We start from the raw sequence: 23,874 nt of genomic DNA, 5'->3' as shown, positions 1-23,874 counted from the left end.
AAGGGAAAGCTATGCGCAGTCACGCCTTTGGAAGAACAAAAGCTTGTTGTTGGAATTACAACCCTCGAAAAATGGGGATTTGGTTTAAGTCGAAAAGAGGTCCTAGAAGTAGTCGGTAAATATATTTCCGGAAATAACATTAAAACCCCCTTCAAAAACAATATGCCGGGTCCCGACTGGTTTATAAGTTCTAAAAAACGGAACAACTTAAGTTTAAAAAATCCACAGGCAGTAGAGTTTGCTCGCAAAAAAGCAGCCGATCCATTTTCATCATCTACAAATATTTTGACTTACTGGAAACGTCACTAAAAGATCTATTTAGCCAATAAACCAGATCATGTGTGGAACTTGGATGAGAGCTCATTTTCCATAGATCCATCCAAATGTAAAGTTGTGGGATTAAAAGGAGCTGCTTGTTCCCGAACTGTTAGTTCACCTGGCAGGGAAAATACCAGTGTCTTAATGTGCGCTAATGCAGCTGGAAGAAAGGCACCACCATTAATTATATTTAAAGGTCTTAACGTGTGGGATCAGTGGATGGCACCCGAAGGAACGGGATATCCAGGCACGGTCTATGCTGCTAGCAAAAAAGGCTGAATGGAGTCAACAATATTTCTAAATTATTTTAACATTGATTCCTTGTTTTGGAAACGAGAGACCGGTGTTACTTGTCTATGATGGCCACAGTACACATGTAAGTCCCGAAGTTATTGAAGCTGCTGTGGAACAACGTATTACTATCTTAAAATTGACCCCCCATAGCAGCCATCTACTACAACCCCTCGATCTTTCGGTTTTTAAAGCATTAAAGTCAAGGTGGGATAAGAGGTTGGTAAGATGGCAAAGACACCATGTTGGCCAAAAGCTTCCTAAGAAATTATTTGCTCAATATTTGGGCGAAACATGGAAATCAATGGAAGCCGAAATAATTAAAAATTCACAGATTTTGCAACATGCGCAACCATCATAGGCGTATTGAAAATACCAGACACAAAAGTCGGCGGTGGTCAGCAATCACCTGTTTTTTACATTTTATATTAACTTGTGACGTCATTTGGAAGAGCTCAATAGAAATATAAAAGAACTAGCTTGTTTGGAATGCAATTTGACATTCGTGACGTCAGCACTCCGGCAGTCTAACGTATCGCTAATTGCCATTCGCAAATATATTCCAGATACGTATAGTGAACAAGTGAACCGTTCGCAACGTTAAATAATTTTGATATTTGATTTTTATCGTGATGGCTTTTTATAAAAGTGAAGAATTTAGTAAGAAAAATATTAATGATGGAGATGAACGTGTACGGATTCATGAATGGTCACGATCACGGTCACGATCATGGTCACGACACTATAGAAATGTGAGGTATAGAAGTGAGAGGTGAGGTATATAGAATTAATGGCATTAATTTGCAATAGCACCTCGAACCCACAGTTTCATTATGAAGCCAGATTAAACCAATCAGAATGAGTATTATGTTACCGTAAAAGCCCGAATATTGGTTAAACGTAGGGTTACCCACGTAGGAGCACGAAATATGCAAAAAAGGTCACTTTAGGTTAAGTTTAGATTAGGCCTGTATTTTTATTAATGCAAAACCAACTAAAACCTAATTCTAATCTAACCTAAACTCACTCCCTCTTTTGCATATTTCGGGCTATTACCTGGGTATTTCTAGGTTTAACCAATATTCGAACTTACGGTGTAAATTTATGGACCGTCCATAAATATAAATTCGCCGTACAAAAAATAAGTAATAGTTACTGTAGATAAAAATAAATTAAAATATAGTTCCACGATAATGTAGTTTGCAGCTTCTTTTCATCATACCTAGTAAAAACCCGTCACAACCACTACTCATAGTATGTATGCCTATGTATTTTTAAACTTTAAGTCATAGGTGCCCATAATTAACATTATAGCTATGCAAGATTTTAAAAATTTGCTACCATGATATTTTGATAGTTCAGTTTCTGAAATTATTTGTTAGCTTCTTAAACAAAACAGACCCATAATAATTCAAATCTTTATCATCCAAGACTTCCAAGAATTATAAAGTAATCTCACGTCAAAATTTTTTAAAATTATTGCATGCCTTAAATGTTTGCAAAGTTAACAAATATATGTCTTTGATTACCTGCAATTAATATATTTGGTCCAATTTATTAGTTCTGCATCATATCCGAAATTCAGATTGTGTGTGACACAACGAAGAGTCAACGTGCAACGTGAACGACAAGAAAATGGCAAGTAAAAAAAATTGTAAAGTCTTAATTACTAATTACACAGTCGTTCTCTTGAGTTCTCCTGCCTAAAATATATATTGCCGTCCCTAAGATTTTAAATATAAATGATTGAAACTCATACAAGTTTATTAATTAATTATTTAATTATTAAATCCATAATTATATTAAAATATAACACTTACGAAGTTACTAAATATTAACTATTTCTACTTAATCATTTAATAATTCTGATAAAAACACGCTTGATTATTTATTTTAGAAATCATACGGGCTATAATCATTAATATGACTATATTAACAATACTTAAATCAAAATTTATTTGAAGGAATGCTACTGTATTACAATAATTGTAAAACAAGTATGTAATACTAACTCGGAATAATTATTAAAAACTGCTCATTTTGTTATAGATATAGATGTCGGCGTCTTGTCTCTATTATTTTATTAGCCGTTTAGCTATAGTTTGATTTCAGATAATGCAGATTTTAATGTGCCATTTGTGTTTTTTATTGGAATTATTATTTTTAGCATATTTGGTATATTCTACGAAGTTATTTTTAAGCGATCCTGTCCATTTTTCAATTATTAAAATGCCTTTAGATACAATTAAAATTAATTAATTGGTGTATAGTATTTGTATTATGGGTTTGTTTATTTTTTATGAAATGAATTTTTTTCCTATTAAAATAAACATAGCTTACTAAATCACTAGCTAGCCATTTTTAAATACAGGATGTTAATTAAGTATCTGGCCAAACTTCAGGAGGTGATTCTTTGAGTGTTTTTAAAGATCCGTTAGCCGATTTTGTTGAAATTTCGCCGTGTTGTGAAATTTAATAAGTTAGCACTAATTAAATGATTATTATTTACAACAATATTTAAACGAGAAAAACTTATCCCAATAAATATTTGGCACCGCCTTGAATTCATTTGTTTTTCAATTCAATTATCAATTTTTTTTGGCGGTGGAAACCATGCAAGCTTTCTCTTTGTCCTAAGTTGTTAATTAAAAAAATAATTATCATATAAAAAATGTAGGTCCTAATAGCCTAAATTTTATCAAAATATATCAGCAGATTCGATGAGACCAGAATTATTATATGTTTTGGAACTTAATGATTTAATTAATTATTCCCTTTAATGCATCGATTGTGCGCATTATCCTACGCGCCAAGAAAAAATATTGCATTAGTCTAAATTTATTATTTATTTTATTCCGCTCTTTCACGTATAATTTGCCCCCTGCTTCTCATACGGAAAGAGTTAGATTAAAATAGCCCAACTGTACTTAACAACCCATGCCTTGACGCATATTCTTTTTTAAAATAATATCGGCTTCCCAGACTAAACATCCATATCCATAAAATAGTTGGCCCACATTAATAAGACCTCACTTCGGCCCTCGGACGGCCTTGCTCTATTCAGCTATCGACTGACGTGTTGACAAGTTGATTAGGCAGGTTATTGAACTCCATGTCGCCTCTAGCATGTCGTTTTTTGAAAGATGGGTCCCATATAAACGCGGCCAGAAGTATTTTCAATACTAAAACGGATTTAGAAAAGGCGAAATCATACCTTTTAATCGAGATGTAATTCCAAGAGAAAAATTCTGTCCTGAAGCTCTTAAAAGATGGGATCTGCAAACACAACGTGCCGGATGTCCAGATCATGTAACTGCGGAAACATCTGTTGTTTCTGATCTTACAGAGGATGTAACTGCGCCCACCACCTCTGGCAATTCCAACTCTACAGAGCGCATAACGTCGTCGACGAATGGATCTGTGAATCACGAAGAAGTCGTTGCTTCATCGTCCTCGAATATTTCGTTTGAGTCGCTTTTACTATCTACTGTAAAATAAAAAACACCCAATGAGAAGCTTCCAAGGAAAAAAGTAGCCGGTGGTGCCAAAATTATAACTAACGAAATTCTTTCTTTGAAGACCCCTCCTGTGAAACCAAGTAAGAAAAAGCAGCAAAGTGAAAGTTCTTCAGAAAATAAAGACCCAGAAGGGGTCTCAGTCCAGAACTCTGACAACGACAATGAATTTTTAGCCAACTTGAGAAATCCGTCTCCAGAACCTGAAATTATGGTAGAACAATTTCCACAGATCAACAAATGGGTACTTGTGGAGTATTCCACAAAGAAGACCAGAAAACATTATGTCGGACAAATAACCGATCGGGATGAAATGGACAGGGTAATAAAATATTTGCGACCCAAAGGTGGTAGGTTTATATCACCACAAGTAGATGACGTAGATACAGTTGAGGAAAGTAACATTATTCAAGTTCTTCCTGAACCGATTATTGACCGGAGAGGAATAATTTCATTTAATATGACCTTTTCTGGGTTTAACTTATAATAAATGCATATTTTACTTAAACAACAAATAGAAAAATTAGAACTTTTAGTTTAGGTTTGGGTAAAACCTTGGTAAAACCCTTTAATTTGTTATGTTTTAGCAAATAATCAATAAAAATTATATTTCAGTTTCGTTAGTGCTTTGTTATTATTTTTAAGCCCTGGATTTAAAGCATTAAAAAAACCATTAAAAACAATGCAAACAAACCATATTATGTAAAAAACTCCGATTTTTCACAATAACCCCATACCAAAGGTGCATATATTCCTCATACTCCAGCAGAGACGATTATCACAATAACCCCAATGTGTGGGGCAAATGTGATATTAAAACATCGTTTTGAAAAATCACTGCCCTTTTAGCAAAAAAATATCAAATCACAAAAAACCCTCATGGGTGTTCAAAGAACATATCAAGGTACTCTATAATATTTTTTATTTAATTTTTGGCGTTGTGGTTTTTAAAATATAGGTCGCTAAAGTGTCACTATGCTAATTTTATCACACATTTACCCCAACTCACCTTATACAAAAAAAAACAGGTAATAGATGGTACCCACTAGGAATTAAGAGACCTAGAAGAAGACCGAACCTGAGATGGGACCATTATATTAGAAAATTAGCAGGGTTGTAGACAACAATGGGCCCAGCTACAAAGAGAGTATGTGAGAGAGGCTACACCATAATTGGAAATGGTTGAATAAGCTGAAAATGATGACGATTATGATAATATATATATGATAATGTGTCCCATATAAGAACGCATTCTATAGGGAACGCAAACAAGAAGAGATGCAAAGATGATTAAATAATGAGAGAATAAAAATGTTGCATTATCTTTTTATGAAAGATGTTTTATTCCTTTTCCAATTTTCATATATTTAGTCACAACCTCCCCAATACGGTGCCACCAATATATCTTCGTCTGTAAAAAGAACGTATAATGCAAATTACATTCCAATGCACTCTCTTAAATAAATTATAAAACTTTTTAATCATATATTCCCAGAACTAGTAAAAATTTGAGTTTGAATACATAATGTACAAAAAGAACGCAGAAATTTAAAATTGAACTGAACTCAGCAAGGCACTGAAGGGAAATTAAATATTTAAAAAGCAAGTTAAAATATGGAAATAAAGAAAAATTTCGAACTCAAACGAGCTGCCTACCGCCTAACGATGATTTATACTCTTTTACCTTTAAATTCTGATTGCATTCAAAAAATTCGAGCTTTTGATTTTCGAGCTTTTAATTTGAATCGGCCTTTCTGATGGCAGCCGTTTCATGGTATTATTCTGCTTATCCCCAATTTAGCTCCATCCGGTTTTTGTTTTCACTGAGCAGCGCTTATCTAAAAGATTAAAGGGTTTCTATACTAATGTTTACCTTTCGCTTTTATATATTATGGTTATGCAGATATAAAATAAAATATATACGAGTACTTTAAATAATAAAGTTTTTCGAATGTGGTAGACAATGATTCACTATTCAAACTAAAAGAATTTCGAATTATTTATTTTTCGAATCTTAATTATTTTAACTCGCACTACGTTTGAGCCAGATGCAGCCACTGGCAGTTTTCAAGTACAAATTTATTAATAATAATTTATTAATTTATAGTATAAATCCTAAAACCGTTGATTGAAGAAATAAGAAAATGCACAACCTTATGGGCGATTTCGTGGCACAAAACCTGTCCGAGATGCGGCTGGCCATACCGCCGCTACTGTCCGAGATTTAGTTTAGCCCTACGCCGCTGCGCGCTGATAGTCTTTAACAGCGCCAGCACCAGCGTAGCGGATAAAGAATTATGTACCGTAGTACATTCAGTCGACAGAGTGGATGGTTGCCGGAGACAGTGTTGCCGAACAAGTTATTGTTGTTTATGTGTTGTTTACAGATTTTGGATACAATACGTTAATAATACGGATTTTATATCATTAAAAAAATTAATATAATATTATATGATTAAACAAAGAACGGCGTCCGAGTTGGCTTGGAAATCAAAATCGCTGTTATTTCATATGTAAAATATTATGGTAAATGTTAATAGTCGTCACTTCCTAACCAACTAAACGATTTTTTCGATCATACGACATATTCAGTACTTATAAAGGAATTTTTATTTTTTTTGTTTATTCATGTTTCACACAAATAAATTTTCAATATACAGGGTGCTACAAATTCGAGATACGAGCATTGGTATCTCGGAAACCGTAATAGATACGAAGATGGTGAAATTGGGACAAAGTTGTGCCTTGGGCGTTCACCAAGATGCCATCAAAAAAGTTTTAAAAATTTCAAGGATTGCTGAGTTTTTTGGAAAAAAAGGATTTTTTTGAAAACTAATTTTATTTTTCCATGTCGTTAGTTTTTATAAAATCAAAAAACTAATTGCACATTCTCATAGCCACTTTATTAAGGCTATCTAACAGTATTTTTAGATTTTAAATTAGCTGATAATTTGTGAGATACAGAGGCCAACTTAATTTTTTTAAATAAGGACCTGCATTTTTTCTTTCAGATTTTGAAAGAACTCAGTCTCCTGAGTATAATGATATGCCAAACTTTATACTTTTTTTTTGTTTTGGGTACCTTAACAGCAACGAAACTATTTAATTATTATTTAAAAAAATTTCAAATCAGACTCCGTATTTTAAATTATTTATTCTGATTATATTCATCGCAACAATACTAATCAGTGCTAATTAACATTGAATCAGAAAATTTGAGCCACTTGAAAGATTCAAATAGATAATATCCAGATCAGCAATTTAAAGATATTATTTTTAACTTTTCTTATTGTGAATTTGAAATTCTCAGTGTACGATCTAATAATTTGCATAATATTAATCATCGTTATTATGAATAAATTAACTTCTACAAACTAGTTTCTAATACTCTAAAAATTTCCAAAACTATAACTTAATAAAAAAATATTAAGTGTGTGCATATCATTGTACTCAGGAGAGCGAGTTCTTTCAAAATCTGAAATAAAAAATGCAGGTTCGTATTTAAAAAAATTAAGTTGGCGTCTGTATCTCACAAACTATCAGCTGATTTGAAAATATAAAAATACTATCAGATAATCCTAATAAAGTGGCTATGAGAATGTGCAATTAGTATTTTGATTTTCTAAAAAGTAGCGACAGGAAAAAATAAAATTGATTTTCAAAAATATCCGTTTTTTCCAAAAAACTCAGCAATCCTTGAAATTTTTAAACCTTTTTTCATGTCATCTTGGTGAACATCCCAAAGTGCAACTTTGCCCCAATTTAACCATCTTTGTATCTATTACGGTTACCGAGATACCAATGCTCGTACCTCGAATTTGTAACACCCTGTATAAACGCGGATTTTTCATCCAAAGATATGTTCATCAAACGTATTACAGATATTACACATTTTAATATGGCAACACTGTCGCTTTCAGTTCTACACTGTCTTCGATAAGCCTTCCTAGCCGAATTAGAAAAAATGAGTGTTTTATGCGTTGATCCCAGAACGAGTAAAGGCTCTACCTTGCAGCACTTGAGACGCAAAGGGAAATCAAATCAGCCTTGTCACGAGTTCACCCATTAGGTTGCGTATCTTCCCGATTCTTTTAATCAACGCTAAAACACTGAACAAGTTCGGAGCAAACAAGCGTGATGTCCACTGAGAATGCCCGCATTGCTATGTTTTATAAATTGTTATATCATAGTAATTTAAAAAGATGTTACTAAACCAGTAGCACACTATATTGGCTCAACATTGATTCTATATTGGGAAAATATTGTATATGGGCCCAATATTGGCAATTTCAAGCCAATAATAGTAATGGATATGAGTTGCACCTTTTACCTATATGTTTATACAATATTTGTCCAATATAGTTTGAACACGCGTAAAGCATATTTAGCAGTAACTAATATTTACTAATATTTATATGTAATATTTACCCAATACTAGTAATATATAAAAGATTAGATAGAGAGATTATTTTTCTATATCTATATAGAATATAAATCTTTTAACCGTATCTTTAATATCGGATTCATATAAAAATGTATATTGGGCCATTAAAAAAAATCTGTCGTTTCTATCGTTGAGCCAATATGTAAATATAAGATTTTACCTAGGGCAACGTTGTGGCATTGGTGTTTAGTTGGTTATTTTGTTTATCTCCTGAAAATTTGAAGTTTCGTAGCCTTATCCGTGATTTAAATTGTTGAAATTGTCGAGGTAACTGGCAGAAACCTCACCCGTATGTAGGTGAGTTTTTTTGAAACACATTTAATTCACTAGCATGCAATATTCACGAAAAACTAATATATGGTCCACCTGTATTGAACTTTGAACCTTTGATAGTACGGTTGATCAGTGAAGATATCTGCAACGTTGCCGTTGTTAATTATTTTTCTGGAAGTTTAAAGTAATAATATACGAACTATTGAAAATGGTTAATAAAATATGTAAGAAATGTCTAAAGAGTATTGGCAAAAGATTAAATTACAATGCGGTCGCTGTGAATGCTACTTTCACTTGGGCTGCGGGGAGTATCAGAACTAGACGCGAGACTGATGCAAACTAATTCAACCCCTTGGACATGTGAGAGTTGCCTAAGCCGAAGAAGCTCTATTTATCAAGAATCGCAACGTCTGACTCGGAGTGGAAGCAGCAGGAACGGTGGAGATATTTATGAATTGAAGTCGCTTATCGGCGAGCTGCGCACTGAGCTGAGGGAAATTAAAACATCGATGGATTTCTTAAACGAAAAATACGAGGAAGAAAGAAACCGTAATCAGATTATATCCGAAATGTTCTCGGAAATTTCAAAGACAATCAAGTGTTGAAGGCTAAAGTGCTGAAACTGGAAAATGCTCTTAGTAAACAGTACGCAAATAATATTAAAAACAATTTATGCATTTCTGGTCTGTCTGGTAACGTAAAAGATAAGAAATCTGCGCCAGTGGAATTAATAAAACTTTTTACTTCATTAAGTGTGCCAGTGAAAGAAGAAAATCTCGAAAGTGTTAGGCTTTATGATACTCCAAATGGTCCTAAGGTTAGTGTCACCCTGGTGAATGCGGATTTGAAGAATAACATTTTAAAAGCACGTGCAGAGCGAGGAAGAATCTCACACAGAAAACTTGGCTTGGGCGAATCCGACCAACCCATTTTCATCGATGAGGAATTAACTAGGGAAACATATCATCTATTCAAAAGGCAAAGAACTTAAAACTCGTGGATATAAATATGTATGGCATCGCAATTGTAAAGTGATGGTGCGAAGAAGAGACGATGATGAAATCATTGTTATAAAAAATGAGACCATGTTGAACGATCTGTGTAATTCTTTGGAAAATTTGTAATCGGTTGGGCTTGCACATATATGTATACATATTTTTATTTTTAGTTGTTTACGTTTTCTATATTTGTTTTCTATATTTGTTTTTCATTATGATTTACTACTTTTTTTTGTTGTTATTTTTATTATTCACAATGGCTACTGCAAATATTTCAACAAAGAATCTTAAGTTGGGTCATGTAAATATTCGCTCACTGTTGCCTAGTCTGGATAGCGTGAGTGATTCTGTTCATAGGTTGGAGTTGGACATATTGGGAGTTACGGAGACCTGGCTTTCAGAGCGAATTTCTGGTAATAGCATAGAAATAGACGGATACAATACAATTTCGATTAACGATTTTCTCACATCTTTCTCACTTAAACAATTAACCGCAGAACCCACACGAATTGTAAATAATCAGAATAGTCTTATTGATTATATTATTACATCTAATGACAGATTAATTGTTGGAAAGGTATTACATCATGATATGCATGAAGAGACCGATCATCAGCTCACTTTCTGCACTTTGAATTGTATTGCTCCTCGAGAAGCGCCTAAAATTATTAAATACAGAAACTTTAAATATTTTGATAGTGAAATGTTCCACGCGGATCTTATAAACACTCATTGGTATGATGTTCTTGAGGAACCGAATGTGGAAATAAAAAGTAATGCTGCTTACTGATAAAGTAAGACAATTGTTTGACCGCCATGCGCCGCTGTGCACTGTACGGATTACCAAGCAAAAAGGCTCCATGGTTTACTGATGTCTTAAGGATTATGAAGAAGGAACGTAATAAACTGATGTCTAAGTACAAAAAAACAAGAAAGGAATGTGACTGGGCCGCTTATAAAATATGAAATATTTTCACCCAAGCCGTTCGAAATGAGAAAAGGTCGTACCTGGAGTATATTTGTAAGTCGACTGATAGAAGAGTTCTGTGGAAAAGTCTGAACGGTATGAATATTTACCGTAAGGCTAAAACCAGCAGAACTCTTCCCAAGCATTTATGTAATCCAAATTCTATTAATGACTTCTTTCTGGACTCCATTAATAAGCTAACACTGACAGTCGATTCTGACATAGTAAAAAAATACGAAAATGGCCGGGGCTCGAATCATGTTTTTCAATTTAGAACTATACTGGAAGTTGATGTGTTGAATGCTATATCTAATTTAAAATCAAATTCTTGTGGCTTTGATGGGTTATCCTACAAATGATTAAGTTGTGCTCTCATTATTCCTTTTCTAGCCCACATATTTAATGAATGTATAACTTCCAGAGTTTATCCGACTCAATGAAGGTAGCTACTGTAACGCCTATTCCTAAAATAAATAATCCTGGTAGTTTTTCAGATTTAAGACCCATAAGCCTTTTACCTACCTTGTCAAAGATATTTGAAAAGGCGATATACATACAACTTGTTAGTTATCTGAACGATTCGAACCTTATACCGCCCACTCGGTCAGACTTTCGAAAGGGATATAGCGCAGCTTCTGTGTTATTAAGTGTGCTTGACGACATTATATCTGCAGCTGATGAAGGCCGAACTTCTGCTTTGATAATGCTGGATTATAGTAAGGCATTTGACGCGTTGGACCACATGTTGCTTGTTTGGGTATTACGGGTTCTCTGTGGCTGCTGTTAATTTCTTTCACAGCTATTTAGTTGATAGGTCCCAATTTGTTTCGATGAATGGTAATCAATCGGAGGCAAAGTTTACTACTAAGGGCGTTCCTCAGGGATCCATTCTCGGTCCGTTACTTTTTATTATATACACCATGGACATAGCAGTGGACGATAACCACTGCAAAATGCATAGATATGCCGACGATACCCAATTACATTTAAGTTTTAGAAAATCAGAAGCATACGAAGCCCAGAACAAAGTTGAACAGTGTTTAGAAAAAATATACACTTATTCCAGCAAGAACGGGTTAAAACTAAATCCGACAAAGTCAGTAATCGTTTACTTCGGACCAAATAATAACTGGGCGGCCCAGAACATGAAAATAAAAATGTCTGATTCGATTATCTCCGTAGAAAGGAATCAAAATATTTAGGACTTATATTTGACTCGCAGTTGAGGTTTAGATCTCAAGTGAGTAAAGTGGTCAGGGCATCGTTCATCTCCTTAAGAAACCTATACAAAACAAAAGATTTTCTAAACTATAAATTAAAAAAGCAATTATGTGAGGCTCTTGTATTATCACAGTCCAATTATTGTAATTTTGTTTACGGGCCTTGTCTCGATCAAAAATCTAAGAGACAGTTACAGAAAGTACAGAATTCATGTATTCGCTTAATATACGGATTAAGATCGAGAGACCATGTTACATATAAACTAGATATGTTGAATTGGCTAAATATTGAAGACAGACAAAGTTACATTTTGCATGTTTTTACACAGAATTTTGCGGAATGGTTTTCCTGAGTATTTAACTAATAAACTTAAATTTCGATACTCTAACTATGCTATAAGGCAGTGTAATAATATGGAAATTCCCAAACATCCACGGCGCTATATCAGCGTTCTTTCTCCTACCTGGCAACCAAGATGTACAATTCCAACTTGAATCTATACTCCCTTGATTTAAAGACGTTCACTTTCAAAACAAAATTAAAAACTTATATGTTGAGCGGATATAGAATTACACAATAATTTGATTTATTAATTTTTGTATCCTTTACGGAACAATTTTCATTTTTTACTGTTTTTGCTTTAACAATTTTCATTTTTTACTGTTTTTGCTTTAACTTATTAAGTTGTTGATTTTTCTTTATCTAAAGTATATTGTTAATTTTCATTTTTCTTACTAATTCTTTTTTCTTTGAATGTTATTTTTTAAGAATGTATTATATTATTTACTTTTTTATATGCTCGGTTAACTTAACAGCTCTGCTGAATTTCGCCGAGTAAAAAATAAAGATGTTATTTATTTATTTATTTATTTAAATTGCTGTGCTACAGGGGTATTGTTTGCTATAAAAACGGTTTCTTAAATTTAAGTTTTTCTTCCTTTTATGTTTTCCCTATAAAAAAACACTCTATATATAAAGTTATACCTAGATATTACAGTTATCAAAACATTTTTTTTTATTTCAAAAACGACATGTTCTACAAATATGTGAAAATAATTAAATAAAATTAATACATTTCAGTGGGTCTAATTGGATAGTTCTGAATTTTTTTAAATTTATATCATTATTATATGACTATATTTGTCTTATTATTTCGTAAAGGATAATAATCTTACTTATATTTATAAATGCTTAGGTCACCTCTGATCTCTTTATCTCAAAATTTTATTCTAATTAGGTATAATTAATTTAGAAAATGTTTTTCTTTAAATATTCAAAGCTCGTCAAGTGAAATGACCTATAGAAAAAAAGGAAAAACCATTAGGGACTAGTTGATCTCACTGGCACCTTTCCAGCTAAGTATAATCGAGCTATAAGTGCAATCTTGCCAGATTTACAAGATTTCTTTTAAAATATTTTTTGTAATAACGATTGGGACCACCTTAAAAAGCTTCTTAAGCATAATAATAATGAAATAATCACAATATTCAAAAAATTTTAAATACACTAACAAATATGTAAAAAAATTATAGTAACTTTCTTTATCTTTTAATATGATCATATCATCGGAATCAAGACAACCTCCAAGTCAAATACCAACCAGAAAGTTTATAATAATAATAAAATATCTTCCGTCTGTTATTCAACATAATATATTTTTGACCTCCCATATGCCCAATCGAGAAAAGTTTGTTACGCAGACAATATAACAGTAGCAACTGTATAGAAATCGGTATGTAAAACTCAAAAACACTGACATATGATCTCGTTTTCCTTGCACAAGAACCCAGTCTAAATAAAACAGAAGTGGTTACAGTCCATCTTAACAATAAGCTAGTGAATACCGAAATGAACTAATTCTCCCTTGCATGTAAGCCATAAGATAAATAAATTATAATTAATTACACAAAAAAAAACGTCTTTAATAGCTAGCCTCTTCTTTTCCTGTTTGGATAATGTTGGGTTATTACATTAATACATTTTTCATTCATTTATTCATTTTAAAAAAGCTACTCGCTATTGTTAGAGATGTTGAGAAGATTTAATATATTTTTCTAATTGAAAAACTCCAACAAAAGTATCTGGCAACTTTGTAAAAATATGACGATTTCAAAACGTTTCTCATGAATATGAATAAGACCGACACCTTCCTTTGGAATACAATCATTTAGGATACGGGAAGTGAAATTATTTAAATAGATTTGGCAACAGCATGTCTAAAAAGTGTCCAAAATTTTATGAAATCGCGTTGGAAAACTTAAATAATTCCTTTTTTATTTTTTATTCAACAAAATTTAAATAATTTCTATACCGTTGTTGCGGTTAATTTGTTGATTTTTTTTTCTTGTAAAAGATACTTGCAGGGTCAGGGGAAAAAGCTGGTAAGTCAATTTCCCTCCAAATTGAGAAAAGCATGATTTAATGTTCAAGACGTTACAAAAATAAAGTACAGGAACTTATAAAAATAGCGTAATAGAGATTTGTTAGAACTTAGGTATTTTTTATTAGAAAAAATACCATTTTAGCGGACAAACGTAAAACTCAACAATAACTTGCCTGGTTCTTTCCTCTTTTTGCTTGACTTGCCTGCTATTTTTCCTTTATATATAACATTCTTATTGATTTGAAATATGCTGATTGTGGTCTGATTAATAGCATTAAATTTTGGGTACCGAAGGTTAGGTTGAGAGTGTGTAAGTTTAATCTGTCGTAACAATAATTCAGCCAAGTCGAGCACAGCCGTACCATCCTTTTCTGGAAGGTATTAGCGGCACTTTTGACCACCCTGTAACTTCGTTGTGGATAAAGCAAGAATATTAATTTTCACTACACTTGAAGATATACTATAGCTGGCTAGTTTACCAAAATATCTAGTAATTATCGAATGTAATACCACAAGTGTAATACACTCAATGCGATACCGGCAACACTACTCTCCCTTCAGAGTCCTCGTGTTGCTGGGTAACGCATTTTTTGCCAGGTAAAAGTATTATTCGGTAATCCCGAAACATCGAGTTGTATTCAAAAGATTATACAACGAAATAAAGTACATATTGCAATATATTTGAATATTACTTATTGTAGAATAAATGATGAAATCAAATTGTTAGTTTCTAAGTGTAAAATACCTTATTTATATATTAAGGAATGTGGTTTGATAGTTTATCACTTCGCAGTTGGCTTTCGTTATATTAATAAATATATAAATTATAAAATCTAAGTACTTTACACTGGCGCAGTCGGTAGTGATGCTAGTGCGTACGGTCTTGGGGGTGTTTTGTATCATGTATACGAAACTGGAGATAAACGACCAATTGCGTATGCCTCACGTACACTTTCGGACGCGGAAAAATCTTATAGTAACAAATTGATAAAGAAGGCGCCGCGATAATTTTCTGTTTAAAAAAATTCCATGATTATTTATACATATGGTAGGCCATTCACATTACTTTACGATCATAAGCATTAGTAAATATTTTCGACAAGAAAAAAGGCATTCCGGTTTATGCTGCTAGTCGTTTACAGAGATGGAGTATTATTTTAAGTACGTATTTATATGATATTAAATATATTTCGTCAGAAAAAAATCCGTCTGATGCTTTATCGCGACTTCCTTTAAAAAAACACCAAAGAAAATAAATTTGATTATTCGCATATTTTTTATTTGGAAGAGAATTTGCCTATAGACTATAAAAAAATTGCAACTTTTACAAAAAAAGATCCTATTTTAAATAAAATTTACGGTTATGGTTTACAGGGGTGGCCTGAAAATTTAGAAGTTAAAGATGAATTTAAAAATTATTATTTTAAACGCGAACAGCTACATTTAGAACATGGTTGTATACTATGGGGATATCGTGTTATAGTTCCAATTAAATTACGTAATCTTTTATTAAAAGAATTGCACAAAACCCATATGGGTATTATTAAATGTAAAGCTATTGCAAGGTCTTATTTTTGGTGGCCAAAAATAGATAAAGATATCGAAGAAATGGGTCGTAATTGTTCTACTTGTACGTTATTCTTAAATAACCCCTGCAGAAGTCAAATCCAACCTTGGCCTTTAGAAAATGCACCTTGGAGTAGAATTCATTTAGATTTTATGGGTCCAATTTTTGGAAATAAGTATTTATTAGTAACAGATTCATATAGCAAATGACCGGAAGTATTTAAATGTAATCGCAGTGATGCAAACAACGTAATTAAATTATTACAAAAAATATTTGCACGTTTTGGATTACCTCGTAAAATAGTTTCAGATAACGGTCCTCCTTTTGCATCGCGTGAATTTTCTCATTTTTTACAGCAAAATGGAGTTTTTACAGCAAAATGGACAATTATTTGCAACCCCAAAACATCCTCAAAGTAATGGGCAAGTAGAAAATTTAGTTAAAACTTTTAAGTTAGCACTTAAAAAGGCAGTATCAGAAAATAGAAATTGTGATACAGCACTTACTGAATTTCTTTTTGATTATAGGAATACACCACACGCCCTTACTAACAAAAGCCCCGCAGAATTAATGTTCAACAGACGCTTACGCTGTAAATTAGATTTATTAATACCTAAAAATCAAGAGATTATATCAGATAAAATTCAAAAACAAGTCGAGTATAAAAATAGTAGTGTTAAAAATTTTAATTTAGGTGATAAGATTTTATTAAGAGACTTTAAAAATCCTGAACATCCTACCTGAATACCAGGCAGAGTTATTGCGCAAGAGGGATCGGTAATTTATAAAGTCAAATCTAACGATGATAGAGAATTTAGACGGCATTCGAATCAGCTTAGGCCTTCTTTCAGTTCTTTTAGAACAGAACCTGTAGAAAGCAAACATGTTGAAACAAATATTACAAATAATGAATCTTTAATGCCTACTACCGATAATTCACAAAATAAAAATTCTCCTGATTCAACCCTACCTTCTAGCTCTGGGTATAATGTACGGCCTAGATTAAATAATAAGACTTAGTTTAAGTTTAAATTTTGTATTTTATTAGAGATAATGTATTTTTATAAATAAATTAATTTGTATTAGAATAATTATTATATTATAAGTTATGTAATTATATTTATGTAACTAAATATTTTTTTTAAGGGGAGAAAAGTGCAATATATTTGAATATTACTTAATGTAGAATAAATGATGAAATCAAATTGTTAGTTTCTAAGTGTAAAATACCTTATTTATATATTAAGGAATGCGGTTTGATAGTTTATAAATATATGTAAAACTAGAGAATAAAGACTTCACTTCGCAGTTGGCTTTCGTTATATTAATAAATATATAAATTATAAAATCTAAGTACTTTACACATATATCCTTCTTATCTTAAACATTTTTTGCCATTTTGTAATAAGAATTGACGTGATATTTTGTGGAACTGACAGAAATGACTTCTGAATTAATATTTCAAAAAATGACAATTACAATATGGCCACCAAGCGATAATCACTTAAATAATTATCACTTATCTTTCCACCCACATCCTTCTACTAAGGGTCGGCATTTCTGGTCTTGGGTGCCGGTTTTCATGTGTACGAAGAGTACGGTCAACACGCTTAGTAAAATAAGATGTACTGAATAAAGACAGAAGGCGAGTAGCGAGTTTCCCAAGCGCATGGAATCAAGCGTCAAATTAAGTAGTTATGTAATAAATACTTCGTATTTTTGCTCACTCCGACTTACTAGATTGCCATAACGACTCACTCCTATACATGTAAACGCCGACCTAAAGGTTCGCTTGCCAGCGGGGTATATAGGAAAATTTCTTTAATTTCGACATTGACTCACTGACAGATCATCAAAATTCTAAGGTACTTCTAGATGTGTCACAAACTCCAAATTTAGAATTTTAGGTAGCTTTAAGCTTATAACCAAAGAAAAAAAGGAAAAATCTCAAAATATCCTTATGGATTAAAAGTTAGCTGTCTAGCCGCTACCGTTAACTGGCCTTCCAGTCGAGAAAAAGGTAGAAAACTAGAATTAATCGGAGCGGTCTCTTCTGATTTTATTTATATATCAATGTACCAACAATAATTCAAGGATTATGAATTGCCTCTAGTCAGATTTTAACTTGTAATGAAGTCCCTATTTATTTTTTTTACACATACATCCAGCAAGGCTAGATAGCGCGGTGCGAAAGTATTGCTCTAGTAAACCGAGGCCCGAGTTCGAGGCTGCCTCGGGGCATAATTTTTTTTATTTTGTTTTCGTTAATATTTTGATTGTAAAATATTAAATACATAATATCTTAAACAATAATTCAAGGATTATGATTTTTTTTTAGTCAAACTTCCTTAACTTCGCCAGTGACTCACTCGCCGTCATCAAAATTCTCAAGTACTTCTACATGTGTCACGTCACAAACTTCAAATTTTGAATTTTAGGTAGCTTTAAGCTTATAATGGAAGGAAAAAATGAAAAATCTTGAAATATCCTTATGGCTCAAAAGTTAGCTGTCTAGTCGCTAGTGGTAACCGACTTTCCGGTGATGGTAATAGGAGGACCGGTGATAGGATTATTTAAAAAAATATTTTTATTTAAAGGCACCTGCTCCATCTATCTAAAATATTATCAGCGTTGCAGCGTTTTATTTAGTCTCTCTTTAAGCACCTATTCACCAATTTTGTTATAAATTGTTAGTATCAATATTAGTCATCTTAATTTCTATAATAATTATACATACATATACATACATACAGCCGTTACTCGCTGACGAGTATTCGACACACATAAAGCAGATGGTCACGCAAGGCGTTTTCTTTCATGAGCTTTTCTGTGACTGAAAAGCCCGATACGTGATGTTATCTGCCTACCGCACTCCGTACATTCAAAAATCTCATTGCTTTGTTGTCTCTTTACTTTTTGGTTATCGCTGTTAACTGAGTTTACAACTCTTCTCTATTGAGTTCTATTGTGAGCTGCTGTTTCCCAGTCATTCTGCATGTTAACCCCCTTTATGTTTTCGTGGAAAATGTCCTTGTACCTTTTCAGTTGTCCACCCGGCCTCCAGTTACCGTCTACAAGCTCACCGTAAAGTAGAGATTTTGGTATACGAATTTCTTGCATTCTGCATACGTGACCAGCCCATCTTAAGCGAGATTTTGTAACCATGATTCCAATACTCTCGCAGTTAGCTTTTTCAAGGACCGATACGTTTGAGACATGATGGAACCACCGGATTCTTAAGAGTTGTCTAAGGTGTCTCTGTTGCAACTTGTTTAATGCGTTTATGTTTCGGCGATACGGCACCCAGGTTTCACTCCCATATAACATGGTGGGGATTATAATTGCTCTGTACACTGCAAGTTTTGTTTTTGTACTCAAGTCATGATTGTAGAATACCCTGTCTTTTAATTTCCAGAATGCCCTTGAAGCGCTACTAATCCTGTGCTGAATTTCAGAGTCAATATTGGCCTTTTCCGAAATCAAACTGCCAAGGTAATTGAATTCCGCCACATATTCCAATAGTTCTTCTCCGATTTTTATTGTATTGTTGTGATCTTCCGGGGGAGTGCACATGATTTTGGTTTTGTCGATGTTTAGCTTAAGGTCCAAAGCCTCGTATGCCCAGGTATATGTATTCAACATTTCTTGTAATTGTTGTACCGTGTTTGCAACTAGAGCACAGTCGTCAGCGTATTGGAGTTCTGTGATGAATTTTGTACGTGTTTTTGCCCTGAGTCTTTTTATGTTGAACAGACCGCCGTCGTATCTGTATCTAATGCCCAATCCTCTCTCCTGTAGTTTGCTGTCCACTATAATGGAGAGCGCTGCCATGAATATATTGAATAGGAGAGGCGCTAAGACACATCCCTGCCTAACTCCTGTATTTGTTAGGAATGGATCGCTCAGTGATCCATGATGTGACACTCTGGACTTGTTGTTGTTATGGAGGCTTTTACACACTGTAAGAAATTTGTTGGGTACTCCGAACTTTTTCATAATTGCCCAAAGCGCATCTCTGTTCACAGAGTCGAAGGCTTTTGTTAGATCGATGAATGCAACATAAAGTTTAGACTGCTGCTTTTTTACTTTTTCCTGTAGTTGACGGATGGAAAATATGGAATCGACGGTGCCGCGGTTGGTACGAAAACCCGTTTGCGATTCTGGAAGGATTTTTTCTATATATGGGTGCAGGCGGTTTGACATAATTTTTGCAAGATAATAATTATAATGACTTGGCAATTACACGATATGATATTTTAAAGTAATTAAAAAAACTTTATTCTTAAGTGCACTGTTTAGATTTACTTAGTAATCGAAATAGTAGATTATTCTTTTTATAATTATGGTGCATGCAATTGCCAAGTCATAATTATTATAGAAATAAAGATGACTAATATTGATACTAACAATTTATAACAAAATTGTTGAATAGCTGCTTAAAGAAAGACTAAATAAAATAAACTAACTTGGTTTTACATGAGATATCACAACTTTTTATAGCGGAGGAATTGTGTTGCGAGACTTGGCATTTTTTTACATTCTATCTTTTTGATGGGATCTTTTTTACATTGATGGTGGAAGCCCCTCGCCATTCACGTTGAAGCTCACCATTTGTAACGATATGTTGTCCAGGAACATAATTCCCGATATGTTTAACATTAAGTTTGGCGAACTTAGGCGCATCTTGTTGTTGCATCAAGAGACAAACCTGGTGTGATGGATTTCATTATTTTTTTTATTGCATATTTTATAGATTAAATGTTATGTATACTTTTGTAATACATGCTGATTTGTCTAGTTTTAAGTAATTGTGATTGTATCTGATTTCTTTAGGCCTTTACATGTAGCTACCTCAATAGGTGTTTGTAAAGAATAAAATAAAATAAAATAAGTGGGCTTACAATTGCACTATTTAAACTATGTGTCGAAATTAATAGTTTTAGAGATATTTCAGATGAAATTTTTCAATTGTCGATTTTATGAGTATTGTATTTATATCCTTTCAAAAATATCGATTTTGTGTTTTTCAATGTTTTACACATTTTTTACTGATAATTTAGAACTTTTTATACGTTATAATTAGAAACTCTTTATACCGTTATTATATATTTAAAAAAAATGGGAAAATTTAAAAACTATTTTTTTTATTTTTACATCCTCTGTATTTGATTTTAAGACAAATGTTGTATACCAAAAATACAGATTTCGATTATACCCTTCTGAAATAAACAATTTTAATAATTCTGAAAATTATCAAAATCAAAGTAGATACATATTTCAAAGAAGTACAATTTTGGCCTCAAAATGATTTTGAAATCTTGCTTTTTTATACTGTTTTTTTCAAATTTTCTATATCCTTCCACTGACAGAAGCTAGATGGTGCTTTTCCATGGAAGTTTTTTATTTCTTCATTATGTATAAGTGTTATGTTATTCAGAGATTAGAAATCAAGCCAAAGTCGATATTTGGAAAATCTTAAAAAAGAAAATCTCTCGAAAATAATAAATAATAGTAAAATGTCCTTTTAGCCTCTATGGATAGAGCCCTACAATTATAATGATCCCTTATAAACTGGTTTTCTAAAATAAAAATATTTCCTTGTATCAATACCCTCTGGTGACAAACCCTATAAAATTGTACGTAATTAAGTCTTTTAGATGTGTATATCCGTAAATTCCCTAAAAGATTCCCTTTCGTGCTAAAAAATTTATAAATTCCTTCCGACTACAAACAACAAAATTCTCGGGGGTGTAATTACCATATTTTATTAAATAACTTTCTTAATTAATTCGTTCTTTAGAACAAAGGCGTAGAAATACTTTTATATACTTACCTTTAGTTGCGCTGATACGTAACTTGATAAATATTTGACTGTTACATGAGCTTAATCTTCACGTTCCACCCTCACATTCCCGTATCATTAGAAATGCCTTCATACTCAAGTAAAAATATGTTTCGCGTCTTTGGCATGATATTTAGTTTGTGTAATATCAAACCAAACTTGATATTTTCTCATACTAAATAATATATACGGGGTGCTTTTCAAATATGACTCGTTCACTTCTATAACTTTTAGATAAAAAAAATCGAAATTTGGTATGTTAGTGTGATATAAATCAGGCTTGTTCTGTCATGTCGATGTCGGGTAGTTCCTGTGTCACCGGAAATTAAAAAAAAAACTTTTGAGTTTTAAATTGCATCCTCGGTATTTTTTCCCCTTTTTTTTTAGAAAATGGCATTCCGAAAAAAAATGAGATATCATATGTCTACTTTTGACATATTGGAATAAAATAATAGTATTATAAATTTCAATCTACTGTATTAGTCTAAGAATTGGCCCGCTGTTCCATAGAGCCTAATAAAAGATATATCAAAGAGCCAACTTTCTTTTCTCAAATACTTGTTTTCCAGACGTCGTCGCTAGCTCTCGTACTATATGTCCTTTGTCCCGGGATTATCTTTACAATAGGATTTTTTTTATTATTGCAATTTTGAGAAAAATGCATTCTTCATAAATATGATGTTATAATCCCGTTTACACTTTTCCAAATTTCCATACCGTAGAGAGAATTAAAAAAAAACATAAAAATATGGTTAGCAATCAAAAGGTACTCCTAGGATAATATAATTTCGATTTCATTTTTTGATAGACGGTTATTATTAATTTTGATTACCGTCATATTTTTGGCTGTTGTTAAAATAAGTTTCACATTTTCCGACAAATATTATCCTCCTCGCCGCAGCATTGAACTAATTAATACATTTTATGCTAATTTAACATCTTAAAACAGCAAAAAATATAATGCTAATTAAAATTATATCGGATGTTTCCAAAAACATGTGCCATCTCTCGTGGGGAGATTTCTCACGTAAAAATAAGATTTATTTTTCATATCAACATAGGTCCGGTTCAGCTTTGTTTCGTAACTACAGGGTGTTAAAGTCTTAATAATCGTTCGATTTATTATAATTTTCTTACTTCTCGAAAAATGTCGAGAAATTTTCTCTTTCTCTCTAGACATTAATACGCAAGTGATGATTTCATACTTAGACAGAAATGTATTGTTTGATATATCTGAATATTTTAATTTTACTATCATTTTTTTTGTTGTATTTCATATTATATAGGGTGAGGCTTAAAGGTAATAGATTAAATTTACAAGAAAGAAAATCCAGGAAAGATCTAGTAGTTCTTAAAATTTTAGCAAAAAGATCATTTCTTTGGAAATTTTCAAAGTAAAATATCTGGGTTATTTTAGATTTATTTAAAATTATTTACGCTTTCAAAGCGGTAAGAAAAAGTATTCGATTAGCAAAAAGCTAAGAGCAGTCGATTTTGGTATTATCGTTGCCGTGCGAATCATTTTCTGAATACGCGTTGAGCACATATTGGCAGCATAGAAATTTCTCAGGTCTCTCAGATCTCATCAAGAGGTAGAAATATACACAGATGCATCCTCAATTTCAGGAAGCACAGGTATAGGCATCCGACGATCTTTAAGGCTATGGGATGTAAATCTGTAATGTTCTACAAGCAGAGGTTTACGCAATAAAGGAAGCGGCTAGTTATATAGGAGAGAAAATTGCTGATAAACCAATAGGGGATATCTTGATATACTCTGATAGCTTGCGCGCTTTAAGAAGCATCACCATGCAATCAGTGAGATCGAAAACTGTGATGGAATGCCGAGAAGCACTGGCTGCCTCAAGGCGGGGCTACTCTGTGATGGGTGCCAGGCCACAGCCAGGGTTGCCACAAGAAATTTTTTGAATGTGCAGAATTTGACCATAAAAATGTGTAGCAATCCATGACCAATAATTGTAAACTATCCAATAAGACCAAGAATAAGACGTAAAATCGCCAAATTTTAAAGCATAATTACGAGTCTCGATAAGA

The 23,874-nt window shown here is 32.7% G+C and overlaps 2 protein-coding genes across 2 annotated transcripts in view; one reads left to right on the top strand and one right to left on the bottom strand.

The window, feature by feature from the left end:
* The window catches only part of LOC115890887 (serine/threonine-protein phosphatase rdgC), a 494,608-nt gene that overhangs the window by 367,134 nt on the left and 103,600 nt on the right, over positions 1-23,874 (bottom strand). The gene's annotated exons all lie outside the window — the stretch shown is intronic.
* LOC115890915 lies at positions 678-16,721 on the top strand. Its single transcript, XM_030911277.1, has 7 exons — positions 678-694; positions 3,807-4,098; positions 4,189-4,522; positions 9,432-9,658; positions 11,228-11,550; positions 11,606-11,902; positions 16,505-16,721. Exons 1-7 carry the CDS (start codon positions 678-680, stop codon positions 16,719-16,721), a joined length of 1,707 nt encoding a protein of 568 aa, XP_030767137.1.

Source organism: Sitophilus oryzae, unplaced genomic scaffold (genome assembly GCF_002938485.1).
Source record: "Sitophilus oryzae breed Bouriz unplaced genomic scaffold, Soryzae_2.0 scaffold_937_pilon_pilon, whole genome shotgun sequence".
NCBI lineage: Eukaryota > Metazoa > Arthropoda > Insecta > Coleoptera > Curculionidae > Sitophilus > Sitophilus oryzae.
Note: the sequence above shows the minus strand (reverse complement) of the source record. Positions and strands in the feature narration are given on the sequence as shown.